At 37.6% G+C, this 14,933-nt stretch overlaps 1 protein-coding gene and 1 long non-coding RNA gene across 5 annotated transcripts in view; one reads left to right on the plus strand and one right to left on the minus strand.

Annotated features, from left to right (window-relative positions):
- The window catches only part of CPB1 (carboxypeptidase B1), a 44,088-nt gene extending 30,666 nt beyond the window's left edge, over nt 1-13,422 (plus strand). Inside the window, exons 10-11 of the mRNA NM_214169.2 lie at nt 11,244-11,328; nt 13,056-13,422. Coding sequence (NP_999334.2) covers nt 11,244-11,328; nt 13,056-13,243 — 273 coding nt within the window. The 3' untranslated portion in view covers nt 13,244-13,422. The remainder of the gene's footprint in view (nt 1-11,243; nt 11,329-13,055) is intronic.
- LOC106505379 (uncharacterized) overlaps nt 1-14,933 on the minus strand; it is a 916,097-nt gene that overhangs the window by 838,385 nt on the left and 62,779 nt on the right. The window lies entirely within an intron of this gene.

Below are 14,933 nucleotides of genomic sequence, written 5' to 3' on the forward strand. Positions count from 1 at the left end.
ACCTAAAAGAACAAGTATAAGATTTAAAGCATTTAAGTTATGCTGAAAAAAAAAAAAAAAAGTATTCCACTTAGACAATGACATAGATATTTGGCTTACCCAAATGCATAAATTCAAAGACCCAGTAACTTTATCAACTGGAAACTATTGTTTTGTACTTTCAGATTCAGTCTTTCATAGACCAAACAAAACATGTAATGCTGTAAATATTTTGTGAAGAGAAAAACAGAAAAATAACTCAGAATCTTAGAAAATGGGCAGCTAAGGCCAGATCCTTTTCTTTTAAAAAAAAAAAAAAGCTATTTTTCAAAACACATCCCATTTTCCTTGTCCATTGCCAAAAAATAAAGGAGAACATCACTAGTTGGAACAATTAAGTACTTCAGTTTTCCATCATGCTCAGTCTGTAAGTGTTCCCAGGAGTGGGTGCTCACAGGCCTGCTGTCCCAGAGATGGGTGTGGTCAGTTCCTCATTCCAGTCCCAGATTTCTGGCCACCAGAGGAGAGGAGGTGGGGGATGTTGTTTGTTTAATTTATGTAAATATATTTAAATTTGACTTAGAAGATGAAAAGGCAAAGCCATAAAAACTAAGCACTAATGTGTTAGTAAAATATTAAAACTAAAATTATAAACCATACTAAATATAATAAGAAATATATCCAGTTTGCTTATAACCAGTTTTAAACATAAACACTAAAAGACTTAATGCTAACATAAAAGCTTAAGGTGTCCTTTGGAATGGAGCTACTTCACAAAGTTTCAATGCTTTTTCTTATTTGAGGAATAAGTTTAAGCCCTTTTAGTGATAAAAATTTTGTTGCCCCACTGGCTCCATACAATTATGATGTAAGTCTACAAATTATCCTTTAAAAAAAAGAATTAAGGAGTTCCCATCATGGCTCAGTGGAAACAAATCTGACCAGCATCCATGAAGATGCAGGCTGGATCCCTAGCCTTGCTCAGTGGGTTAAGTATCCAGTGTTGCAGTGAGTGGTGGTGTAGGTCGCAGATGCAGCTGGGATCCCACACTGCTGTGGCTATGGTGTAGGTCAGCAGCTGCAGCTCTGATTCAAACTCTAGCCTGGGAACCTCCATATGCTGCAGATGCAGCCCTTAAAAAGACAAAAAAAAAAAAAAAAAAAAAGAATCAAATAAGCTCTACCATTAGAATCACATGAATAATTCTTGTTACTTCCTATGATTTATCCAGGAAAAGACCCAAGACTCAGAGTGAGTTCACATGTGCTGCAACTGGTGTGAAACCATTGATCCACTGATACTCTCCTCTAAAAATCACTTCTCTATCCTCCAAAATTGCTTTTAAATTCTAATTAACAAAGAAGTAAAACAAAATTATATGGAAGTAAAAAATTCATAATCAATTCTCAAAAAAAATACAAACTTCAAAATAATCTTATCTTGGATATTTATTTTTATACTGACAAATCTAATAAATTCAAGGAAAAGGACGTGCTACTTCCTATGTTTTCCAGGGGATGATAAGATAGGTGATTAAAATATAAAACTTATTTGCACTTATATCACAGGCATTGATTTTAAAGTTATTTTAATTTCTAATTTTTCTCTGTGATTAAACTTTAGCCTAATCTAAAAGAAACATTAGATGCCATCAGTAAAATCTAAGTTGCATGTTATTTGATTATTTGATTCATTAGGGATCTAAAGTTAGTTTGGTACTCCAGAGCAATTTAACCCTTTTAGATGGTTAACTAGAGATCCTTTCAATCTTTTTCTTATTTAAATCCAATTAACTTATTTTCTAAGCACATTTTGCTCTAACAATTAATAACTGCAGTATTATTACAAATATACATATTGCCAAAAGAGAATCTGAGTATCTAGAAAAGAAAAATATTGGCTTTTTCAGGGTTTTTATTTGTAATGAAGATATCACTTTAAAAAGGTAAAAAGCTTTGTTTTTGTCTTTTTTATTTTTTTACGGCCACACCCGTGGCATATGGAAGTTTCCAGGCCAGGGGTCGAATCTAAGCTGTAGCTGCTGGCCTATATCACAGCCATAGCAACGTGGGATCTGAGCCCCGTCTGCAACCTACACCACAGCTCACAGCAAGGCCAGGGATCAAACCCATGTCCTCATGGATACTAGGTCAGATGTTACCACTGAGCCATTGACAGGAACTCCAAAAAGGTAAAAGTCTTGATCTAGAAAGATCAATATTCCATCCAAATCTAGTGCCTCCATATTAATTCTCAATTAGAAAAGTGACTCCACTGTAGAAAACAAAAGATAGTAAAAGATTAATAAGATGAATTATTGGCACCATATCACATTATAGAAAACTCAAATTTTCTTAAAGGAATGCAAAGCATACTTTGTCTTATATAGATTTTAATTCTTATTTTTTATATCTATAAAATGATAAGGTCATGTTTATAGCAAAAAAAAAGCTACAATGAAATAATCAGAAGCAAATTAGTCTGTACAGTTAACACTGGCACTCTGGGTCCAAATTTAGGACATACTAGAAGCAGCAATCCTTTGACACGTGAGTCATGATAAAAATGTATACAGCTTCATTTATGAAAGAACTTATATGTAGATTACCTGACAATTACTCATCATGAAACAACCTTCTGTGGGGAGAAAGGCAGAGATGGGAATGCAAAAGACCAGCGAAGTAAAAGTACAGAAGTAATAGCATGGATTACAAAGGCTGTCAAAAAATATACCTTCAGCAGATGAGTAAAAAGTTTGAGGAATCATAAGTGTATCTGACATACATAATGCTTTCCTGATTGCAAATTGCTTTTACATACACTGTATTATTTAAAGAAAGACTACAAAGTGCACTGTGAGTTTCTAATGGCTTCATGAACCACCCAGAATATATAAAGCTGACTTCTTCAATATAAAGCTACCACTATCTTCAAGGGACATTTTAAGGCACAGAAAAAGAATATACTTACATTTTCAAAATTCTAAAAGGTAATGAAATATTGAATTATATGACCTCTTCATCATCAGAGGAAACAAACCTAGGAGATATAGTTGAAAAGGTTCCCAAACTTATCCATATCTCTGCCTTTATTGACCATAGAGAAGCTCCCAATCTTTGGTCTACTTTCCCCCTAAACATGCCTACATGGCCCTGTTAATAACAATAATTATCATAATACCATTTCTAAGTTCAAAAGCAGGAGCCCAGAATAAAGACTGATCAACTAAGTATCTTGACCCATTCCCCAAACTGTCCAAATGGAAAGCTACATTCCATGTGATGGACACTACACAAAGGTGCTGATCCAAGGCATGCATCTATCACTAAGTTTCTACATTAGAAGCATAGAGCTTCACAGATGGAAATCTTGGAATTTCTCTGGCTCTGCTTCATTTTGAACTGAGATAATGAAGGCTTTGCTGAGCCAACACCCATAGTAGAGGCAGCCTTGGGCCTGGAACTATTGGATACTGAAGATCCTGCCCAATTTCCAAAGATACACACACATATTTGTGTACATATTTGGTACTCCATGAAGCTAGTCCGCAAAAGACCATTCATCAATTATTTTATCCCAACATCATTATTACCCTCTGACCCTGAACATTGCTAAATATTTATACTGGTCAGCTAATATCCCTGACTTCTCAGGGCCCAGTCTTTATAAGTCTGGCCCATACTTTCATGGATATATATATATATATATCAGTAGAAATATGAAAGTCTAATAATTTCTGAAAAATTATTCAACTTTACCTAAAGAAAGAGATCCATTTCTAAAATCTAACACCTTCTAGTCAAGTACACCTTACTAATTCTCAAAATTTTAGTTAATGAGCTACTAAGATAGAAACCCACTGCTCCACCCAAGCATGTAAGCAGAAAGCAAGACCATGATTAGAGATAAACATGAAAATCAGAGGGAGGAAATATTGTGATTAGGAGGTGGACAATTGCAGGGCCATGTGCACACTCAAACACAGCTGTCACCATGTCTCTGCCTAATAACAAGAGTAACAAGGTCACAGTCCCTCTGTCAGGCAGGCTTTCAGCAACTAAGGCAGATGGACTTGAGGCACAAAAGATTTACTTCAGGAATTTTCTCAAAATTTCTAATCTCACTTATAAGACAAAAAAATTTTAAATGACAACTACAGAGTTTCTTGAATTAGAGAAACTGGTTGCTGATTTCCCACTATACATTTTAAGTGGCTTCTTGGTCTGTTGACATTCTTCTACAGAGCCTGATCAATAATACATGATTCATCAGGCAATTACCAGAAATTCCACTGAGCACCTATTAAGTGCTCTGTATAAACCACAGTTCCTGCCACTGAGAATGCAGGATCATATTGAAATGGCAAGACTTGGATATCAGAAACCACACAAGGGAAGTACAGAATTGGAAATCTCCAACTAGGGAAATCGTTGTAGCAGAGATTCAGGGCAGGAAACAACAACGTGTGATGAAGCTATTCAGTGAAGGTTACAGGGAGGACATACAGTTGTTCAGAGCCTTGAAGGATGAACAGAATGTAGGTGACAAAGGAAGGAAATGAGCATTTTAGTCAGAGAGAAGAGGCAACAAATGTGCAACGGTGGGACTGAAAAATGGAGCTGAGGAAGGCCATGGAAGGGGGGCAGGCTGTTATGAGTGTTCTCATGTGGGAAGAGTGGGAGTGAGGTAACCAAATTATGGAGGGGCTTGAATATCAGAATGAAAGTCACAGCAGGCCTTAGAGCCAGTGATTTGGTCAAAAGGATTGCCAGGTCAAATACAGGATTCCCAGTAAGATCCGATTTGAGATAAGCAACAAATAATTTTTAGGGTTAAGTACATTCCAAATATCTCATGGGACAGACTTATCCTGGAAAAGCATTATTGTTTATCTGATATTTAAGTTAACTGGGATATTCTGTTTCCTTTGCTAAATCTAACAACCCTACAGGTAAAGTGTGATTTTTTAGCTGGAGTGACCTAGCAGTGGTGTTTAGGAGGCACTTATACTATTGTTGGCAGAGAATAAGGCATTCAGAGCACTTTCAAAACCAGTTGTCTTCCTTTCTAATTTCTTCTCTGAAATACTTTCTTCTTTAATGTAACTATGTCTTTTATCCGACTTTCCTTCAGGCTAATTTTTGCCCCTTTCTGTTCTCCCAGAGGACATTTGGCAATGTTGGGGGTACGTTTTTGGTTGTCGTAACTGTGGGAGTGCTCCTGGAATGTAATGGGTAGAGGTCATGGGAGGCTTATAAACACCTTCCAATGTACAGGACAGCCCCCACAACAAAGGATTATCCAGCCCATGTGTCAAAAGTGCCAAGGTTGAGAAACTCTGCCTTAAACAAAGATAAGAAGAGCCTCGATCCTGGCCAAAGGTCCCTGGCTTTCACAGGATTTACACCTCCTCACAAATAGTTTAAAATTTTCTGCACATCTAAAGTGCAAGAGAGGCTGAACATCCCCATTATAGAGAGCTTTAAAAAAAAAAAAAAAAAAAAAAAAAAAAAAAAAAAACACATTTATTTGAAAGAAGCACTATTGCCACCAAAAAAAAAAAAAAAAAAAAATCTGGACTTTGCAACTTCAGCTGACTCATGCTTCACATTTTAATTGAATTTTAAAGAGCTCAGAAATATATATATGCAGATCAGCCAAAGAAAACATATGGTTTATATCTGTGAAAGCACTGCCATGCTCCCCAAGGGGTCTGCCAGGATAGACAGATTCTGCTCTCCTAAGGCAGGCCTTCCCCAACTCCTCACCTTTTTTTTCACCTCACAGCTTTGCAGCCAGAGTCTGCACTTGTTTACTCTCCTCTTTTATCACAGAAACACATTTGTTTTTTTAAAATCCCAAAGGCTTTATCTTCAGTCCCTGTCTGAAGGCCTTGGGGGCTTGTCCTTTTGCTCCAAAATTATAATCGTTAAATTCCTCATTGGTCCCTTGGTATATAAGTTACCCATTATCACAGACTGCAGTTAAAGATCATTTTGATGCTTCCATTATCACATGTATTCACCCAAGAGATGGTTAAACTCAGAACTTCGAGTTAGAAATGAAGTTCTGAAGAAAATTTCCTTTGAATTTGTTTAGATCCTACAGTCCGTTTGGGGCTTTTGTTTTCTTGTACTGTAATAATGAACCAGTGGAAGATTAGAAGAGTCAGCTCCTGCTGTCATGGCACTGGTTGTGTACATGGAGGTTGCAATGCGGACCATAAGCACAGTCATGAGACAGGGGCTTCCTGATCAGATCACATGTTACCTGGGAATGCAGGTCAGTGGAAAAGATCACCCTCACCTTATTCATCTCACCAGCCCCCTGGAGCTCAGAGCCTGGGGAAACATTACACTAGTTGGTCCTTTGTCTCTTGGGCTTTGAGTTAGATGTGACATTTTAGACTCTCTGTCTTTTGCTCTATGACCAAGGCCTCTTTTTAAGAAAACAGGTGACAAAAGAGAACATGCATAAGACGTGGTAGGAAACTCATATCTAAGGATTAATAAAGGCTGGCCATGTTTGGCCTTGACTGAAAGCAAAGTTTTCTCTGAGGCTGATTTATATTTAGCTTCCTTCTGTTCTTTACAATTGGTAAAACCAGCTCTAGCAACACTTCTTTTGAAGTATTCCAAGGCCACAAGGAGAAGTGAAAAAGAGCACAGGATTTAAAGCAAGAAGAACCTAGCTCAAGTCAGCCACTTATGGGGCTGCATGCCCTTGGGCAAGTTCTTTTATCCTCTCTGAGTTTCAGTTCTTTTATCTGTAAAATGGGGATAAAAATATCTAGCTCTTATCAAGAGCTCTTTGTAAAGTCTAAGGTTTTATGTAAATGTTAGTTCTTATTTTGAACCCACTGAGCAAGGATATAAGATGTCCCTCAAATAACAGGATATATAGAAAGTGCCCTTAATTAGAGTTTCAAGACATGGACCATGCTCTCTGATGTGCTATTGTTTCTGCCAATCTTTTGTCAGCTGTCTTAGTCCTTTTTTACAGAAATGTACAAGGAAAAGGAGTTACCTCTCTAGTATTTTAGCAAATGCAGGACTCACTTCTCTCTCCACCATTCCTGGCAGGGGTCATTCACCCAGCTTGGTTGGAACAGTCCCATCAAGCATGCTGCCTCACATGGCATTCCATTCTCTAGAAAATTCTGTGTTGATGAAATGTGGACAGATAATTTTGGGAAGATAAATGAGTAAGATTTGTAAAAATATTTGAACTCTTGAAAAGAAAAGACCCACACTGATTCCATGGATTTTTGTTATGGTAATTGGAATTTAAAATATGATATTTTGGTTGGTTGATTAATGCCTGTTCTGACTTTTTTGATCCTTGGCCTCAAAGGGGCTAAGAGAAAAGATCCACAGACATCACTTGTTTTTTTTTTTTTTAATTAATGGAAATAAGTAAAATGCACAATAGAGGTCAAGGTCTAAATGTGGTAACTCATTAGTTATCACTACACAGTACTGCCACCCTCCCCACAAGCATCGCCAGTCTCCATTTGGGGGAGGGGGTTACAGCCTTTGCAGAGCTCAGCACTCTGCATCTCCATCCAAATCAGACCTATCTGAAGCCCTAGGATAAGACACAATCAATCAGCCATGTGCTAGTGTTATGCAATCTGCTGAGGATACAAAATGAATAGCCAAGTCTCCCTTCCCACCCATCAGGAGCTCACCTGAAGGGCAAAGAGATACAAAAACAAGTGGTTACAGTATAGAATGACAAGAACTCTGATAGAGGTGGGACCCCTCACAAAGAAGAGGGGCTCACTGCTCCCTAAGAGAATTAGGGCAGTTTTGCAAAGGTGACGTTTAGACTGAATGTAAAAGAACAATAGCAATTCTCTTTGGGAATAAAGAGAGAAAGAGGATTCCAGTGAAGGGAGAAAGATACCTAGAGTGATGGAGGCAAGAAGAGGCAGGGAAGGTACAGAAAGTGGTTCAGGGAAACCTGGCCTGGAAGGAACATGGGGATGCACAGCAAGTGATGCAGCCTGAGAGAGAAGGTAGGAACTAACTCACAAAGACTCTTTATGTCAAGAGAGGAGGCTAGACTTCAGTAGAGGGTGAGAGATCCACTGAAAGATGTGATGAGCGGATGCTCAGTGTATGAGTGATGAGGTAGAAACCAAAATGAGAGGGAAACTGAGGACAAGGAGAGCCAAGGCTGAGGCACAAACTAAATGCTCCTTCATTGGGCACCAGTGATAGGAACAGAATAATTACAATCTGACATATTGCTTCAGCATCAAAGGCAGAGTAACTGTTTCCAAATGATGTCTCTGAAGGCTTAGAAAGAACTTGGTTATCGCTTTGAGGAAAGGCAAAATAACCATTTTTATGAGGCTCTAATGGTAGTTATGACAAAATGATAAAAAGATAACAGATCATGCGTAAGCCCCTTCAATTTGTCAGATAACTCAAATATTATGTACACCAATAGAGATACCGGAGACTTGAAAGTCACCTGATACATGGGAGGTCAACAAATAATGACAATGATCTTGTCTTAAATCGCATCTAGACTTCATAACTTCTTACATTTAGAATTAATCTTAAAGAATCATATTTCCTTTGTATCCATTTTTATTGATGTATAATTGACATATAGTACTGTGTAAATTTAAGGTGTACTATGTGATGATGTGATATACACATATACTACAAAATGTTTACCTAGGTAGTTTACACAGCCTGTACCTCACACAATTATCATTTTGTTGTTATGGTGAGAACCTTAAAGCCCTACTCTCAGAACCATATTCGACTATACAGTACAGTATTGTTAATTATAGTCACGTGCTGCACATTACATGCCTGCAACTGAGAATTTTATTTCTACTAACTAAAAGTAAGAATTCAAGGCATAAAAGGATAAAAACAGAAGAGAAAAAAAAACCTATGGAGAGTAGCTAGGGAAGAAGTAAGAGTTCTTTAGGATCAGAGGTTCTACCTTACAGAAAATAAGTAACTAGAAATTTCCTTGGATGAATGGAAAGTTAAAAAAAAAAAAAATGTAGAGGAGTTCCCTTCATGGCTTAGCAGTTAACAATCCCCGACTAGGATCCATGAAGATGTGGGTTTCATCCCTGGTCTTGTTCAGTGGGTTAAGGATCCAACATTGCCATCAGTTGTGGTGTAAGTTGCAGATGCAGCTCTGATTTGACGCCTAGCCTGGGAACTTCCATATGCCATGGGTGTGGCCCTAAAAAGAAAAAAAAGATTGTAGAATAGTAGGAAACATGCTGTTTATCTACCAAAAGTACTAGTACCTCACTATGTTTCACATCTCTGAAAGATGGTTTGAAATCTATTCTGAACATTATGCAATGTTTATGGATTATTCCAATTTCAATCAGCTATAGGCCCCATACTAAAGGGTGGAGTGAAGATCTTGCTCTAGCATGTTGATTAGAATAAGACTAAATGATAGAAATAATACCTCTACATCACAACAGTAAAGATTCCATCCAATATGTGGAGGCAAATATTAGCTTACCAGTTTGGAAAAAGGGTAATAAAACCCTAAAATGTTCAAGTTACTGCTCCAAAACTCTAAGAATAATAAGTTAGTTCTAAGAAACTGATTGCATCATTTCAGTGGATCAAACCAGAAAATCACGATTTAAGTTTTACAAGTCCTTTTAAATTTTCAAAACTGTTTGGGAGCTGAAATCCTTGGAGTCTTACAGCCATGCTCTCATCAATTAGACTTAAGAGATTTACTGAACTGGTTTTAATATTAAAATGAGGCTTAAGGGAAGTTGCTACTTTGTAAAAACAGAATTATTCTGATGTCATCACCAACCTCTCAGCCTTCCAGGCATTATGCACAAGACTGTCATGATGCCAAAGTATGAAATATAGCTAGTTTCATAGCCAGAATGAATTACGGCTAATTCTCTTGGAGTAAACAATCAGATTCACAAATCTGTATTCTCTAGACAGCTCAGCCAAGCCTTGCTTTCCAAGTGATTCAGTTAAATAGACAGTATGTTAGCAGACACTATGGAGATTATGGCACAGGGAGGAGTTGGGCACAGAGCCCTTCTCCTTGAGAAGCTGGATATAGGGTTAGGGGAGGTAAGCAGGTCTGATGAAAAGGCGATGCTGCTGCTTCTAAGGGAAAAAAACACGTAAGTTAATACTCACTAGTTTTTTTTTAAATTCTAGAATTCAAATGTTCTGCATTTTGAAATGAAATAAATGCCCCCTATAAAATCTCTTCCACGCTGGAACTACCACTCTTCCTTAGAACTGTCCATCCTTAAGTATTTTTATGCTATCACTGAATGTTGCTTTGACTGTCCAAACATTCATATGAATGGTTTCTAACACTCCTGCCCCAACTCATATAATCCTATCATGACTTAATCTTGGCTTTATAACCTGCCATATTTTCAGGTGGTTTTTGCATCATTTTGTCTAGGTTTATTTTGCATGTATTTGGTTTTTGTTTGTCTGCCTGTAATAGTTAGGCAACATCTCTGCACAACCATAAAGACCTCTTGCCTCCTGCTTTTCTCACAAGCTCCAGAAACAAGACAGATGTGCCAAACTAATCCTTAGATATAATCTAATTCTTCATATGCAGTGACATTTTACTATGTCAATAAATATGATATCTGGGACAGTTACAGATCATTACAGCCTCATTTCTCTAGCCTGAACTAAGAAAAATGTTTAACAGACCTAAATAAGAATTCCAGGGAAAAAAAGAGCAACTAAATTATATGTAAATTAAAAAGAAAGTAAAAGACTGTCCTCTGACTAAAACAGAACTTAGAGCTAGGACCAAGATTTTACTGCACCAATGATTTAAAATAAACATAAGGACCTAATTCTCAAATAGTAGGATAAGAAGACTACTAATTATCCTCAGAGTTTTAACAAATCGTTACTAAGTAACCACCAAGTAGCAAGCCCTGGGCTAAGCATGGGGGACACTGAGATAAAGCACAGAAAAAGTCACGGAGAACTCAGAGGGCAGCTAATAGTATTGACACAATAGGACATATTCTGTGTGTGACAAAAAGAGGCTCAGGGTGAGTGCTTTCAGAGGGCGATAGGGAAGACATCCTCCAACAAGAATCACTTGATCCTATGACTAAGTTAGCTGGAAAATGGGGATGGGAACTGAATAAGTTTAAACCACTAATCCGAAATGTGAACTACGTATCTCCAATGATGTAAAAATAATGTGTTTGTCAGTGTGTGCTTTCACTCACCTACTGCTGGCTGTTTTGCAGAATAACCTGGCTAAGGCTGCCGTGAAAGAACTTGCTACACTGTATGGCACCAAGTACACATACGGCCCAGGAGCTACAACAATCTGTGAGTCTTGGCTTCAGAACCATAATAGAATCCACATGCCTAAAAGGCAACAAATGGTTCCCAGAGTCTTTCCTTTCTGTCATTTAAAGCATGTGGCTACTGCCTGATAGTAAATTTTTAATAAAATATGTCATAAGTTTTCTGCTCAGAAAAAAAAAAGGGGGGGGGGGGAGTTATCCCTTTCAACCCACAGAAACATTGTAAACATCTATTGAGCATCTACCATGTGCCAGATCCTTAACGGGCGGGTGCAAGGGGATAAAGGAAGGAAGGATGGAGAGAAGGCAAGAGGGAAGAAGAAAGGAGGATGGGGACCAGAGCAACTGTCAATGAACCCACAGTAGGGAAACAAGAAAACTAAATGTCAGTTGTCATACAGGTGCTAAATGCAGTGACTGAAGGATGCACAAGAAAAGAGCACACCCAAAGACTAACCAACCCCTCCCACAGTATCAGGGATGATTTCCCAGGATGATGACACAGAAGTTTTATCTGGAAGGACAACTGCCAGAGGAAAGCAATAGAGAGAAGGTTGTCTTGGCTAAACAGACTGCAGGTTCAAAGGGCTACTTCAAGCTCAAACTACTTTCAAGGGATACAAGCAGCAAGAGAGTTAGGTAGGGGCTGGACCCCAGAGCCTTCCATGCTGTAGTTTGGATTTCACCAGCCAGGCAAATTGTGCAGGTCCTATCTTCAAATTTCTACATATATTTGCCTTGGCATGATTTCTTTCTGCTCCAGGTCTTAAATGGGCAGAAATACAAGAATAAAAGGCCAGTTTCATTATCAAGGGGCCTCTAATTCAAAGAGGCTCCAATCCTAAGGGTTTTATTACAGCTTCATGAAGAATATAGTTTTCTGTTTTCTTATCCTTTATTAAACTTACCTATATCATATGGGCTATACTATTTTCTTAAGTGGACTCTATCAGAAATAATCCCTGTATTCATATATTGTCAACTTCTTGTCAGTTTTACTCAGGCTAGTTCAAAGAGGTTTCTTTTTCCATTATACTGTAAGCCCTTGGAGGGCAAGGGCTGTGCCCTTTCTTTGTCCTGGCATCTCCAGTGTTGAGCACATGGCCTGCTGCTCAATGAGAGCTATACAACTGTTGACTTAATAAATGTATGAATGATTGAACAAACATGTGACTGAATAAATGAATGACATCATAACTGTCATTGAATGAATAACTGAGAATATCTAATCTATGCCAGGCCATATGCCAGACCCTGAGGAAATAAAATGAAGGCACAAAATGAAGCCCTGCCCTCAAGCTGCTCCAATTTCATCATTCAGTACAGTTTTAGGAGGATTTAGAGTCTTTTTCTCTCATCAATCATCATGCAGTTTTCCTTATTTTTCCAGGAGATATGCATTCTTTTCCCAGAAACGTATATACTTTGTAAACAAATTACACACTGCATAGCATCATTTACTACAGCATATAAGCACACTGAGAAGTTTATATATTACAAACTACATTCTTCCTGGGGTATTAAACACATCACTCCCGCTAAGGAGACTTAGAGGTAAGACTGGACTAATTTTTAAAATAGCCCTCATACCTTTCATGATTCAGTTCACTAGAAAATCCATCTCCCCATGTTATTTAGTACAGGGAAACATTAGTAATTATAAAAGAAAGCTAATAGGTTTTTTTAATCTCCTTCTAGATTTAAACTTTTTTTTTTTTTCTCTCTCTCTCTTCTGTCTGCTCATTTCAGATCCTGCTGCTGGGGGCTCTGATGACTGGGCTTATGACCAAGGAATCAAATATTCCTTCACCTTTGAACTCCGGGATAAAGGCAGATATGGTTTTATCCTCCCTGAATCCCAGATCCAGGCAACCTGTGAGGAAACAATGCTGGCGATCAAATATGTTACTAACTATGTCCTGGGACATCTGTACTAGTCTGGAGTGCTAAAAGCCTTATTTCTAAATGTTGACTCCTGGTTTCTTTTCTTATCTTGAATTCCTACTTTTGTTTGCTTGGATGTTTTCCAGATCCTAATCTTTCTTTTAAGCTCCTGGTTCTTCTAAACTACCTGGATCTTTACTACTGATCATAATAAAAGAGAATCACTATAATTAAAAAACCTGCAGATTATCTACTTACTTGGGGGGGGGGAAGAGTAAACAAACAACGAAGCATGCCATGCACAACTGATGATGTAGTTCAGCCATACAGCTTTTAAAGTCCTTGGAGTACTGGCCAACCCTGGCAGAGTACAAAGATGCAACATTATAGTGGGGACCTGATAAGGAAAAAGAAATATAAGAGGAAATTTAGGATTGTAAAATGTGGTATAGATAAAACAATCCAATCTTGGATTAGCTTTTATCTCAGCTCACTCAAGGTATTTTCTGAGCTGTTTACTACATGCTAGGCAGTTTGCTAAGCAATTGAAACCAAAGCAGTGAAAAAGAAAGATAACATTTCTGCCATCAATGGTTATATAGGCCATGTGAGAAGGTGGGCATGAAATAAGTATGCAACTAATTATTTAATAATTAGTGGATTAATTTACATTGTCTACCTGATTGGGGGAGAAAGCTCTCTTGGGAGGTGCTGAAACCTGAAAAATGATTCATAATTAGCTGGACAAAGGGAGTACCCCTTCCAGACCCCGTAACTATGCAGACACTGTAAGAAGAAAGCCAGAGAAGGTGGAACTCAGAGCATTGAGGGGAGAGGGGCATGTGTAAGAGCTGATGAGGGAATCGGGAATCATATTAGGCAGGTTCAGAAGTCATGGTAAGAATTTAGAACAATGGTCTAAGAACAAAGAGAAGCCTTTGGAGATGGATCCAAAAAAAAAAATACTGTTTCAAGTTATGTCAAAGAGTGTTCCATTCATGTTTCCCTCTAGGAGTTTTATAGTATCCAGTCTTATATTTAGGTCTTTAATCCATTTTGATTGTGTGTGTGTGTGTGTGTGGAAAGGGAGAGTATATGGTATTAGAGAATGTTCTAATTTCATTCTTTTACATGTTCTAATTTCATTATTTTACATGTAACTGTCCAGTTTTCCCAGCACTACTTATTGACTATCTTTTCTCCATTGTATATTCTTACCTCATCTCTCATAGATTCATAAGCAAAGGAAACAAAACCAAAAATAAACAAGTGGGACCTAATTAAATGTAAAATCTTTTGCACAGCAAAGAAAACCATCAATAAAACAAAAAACCTAACCTATTAAATGGGAGAAGATATTTGCAAATAATATGATCCATGAAGGGTTAATATCCAACATATATAAACAGCTCATACAAATCAACATTAAAAAAACAAACAGCCTAATAAAAAGATGAGCAGAAGTGATTAGACATTTTTACAAGGCAGAAATGAAGACGGTCAACAGGCACATGAAAAGATGCTCAACATAGCTAATTATCAGCAAAATGCAAATCAAAACCACAATGAGATATCATCTCATACTGGTCAGAATGGTTATCACCAAAAAGAATACAAATAATAAGTGTTGGTTAGATAAATTGGGCAGCCACTATGGAAAACAGTATGAAAATTTCTCAAAAAACTAAAAATAGAACTACCATATGACCTAGCAGTTCCACTCCCAAGTATAGATTCAAAAAA

The sequence above is a fragment of the Sus scrofa genome, chromosome 13, assembly GCF_054392235.1.
Source record: "Sus scrofa isolate SSC_HxYL_T2T_F1_AM1 chromosome 13, Sscrofa_HxYL_maternal_Yorkshire_Landrace_v2.0, whole genome shotgun sequence".
NCBI classification, from domain to species: Eukaryota; Metazoa; Chordata; class Mammalia; order Artiodactyla; family Suidae; genus Sus; species Sus scrofa.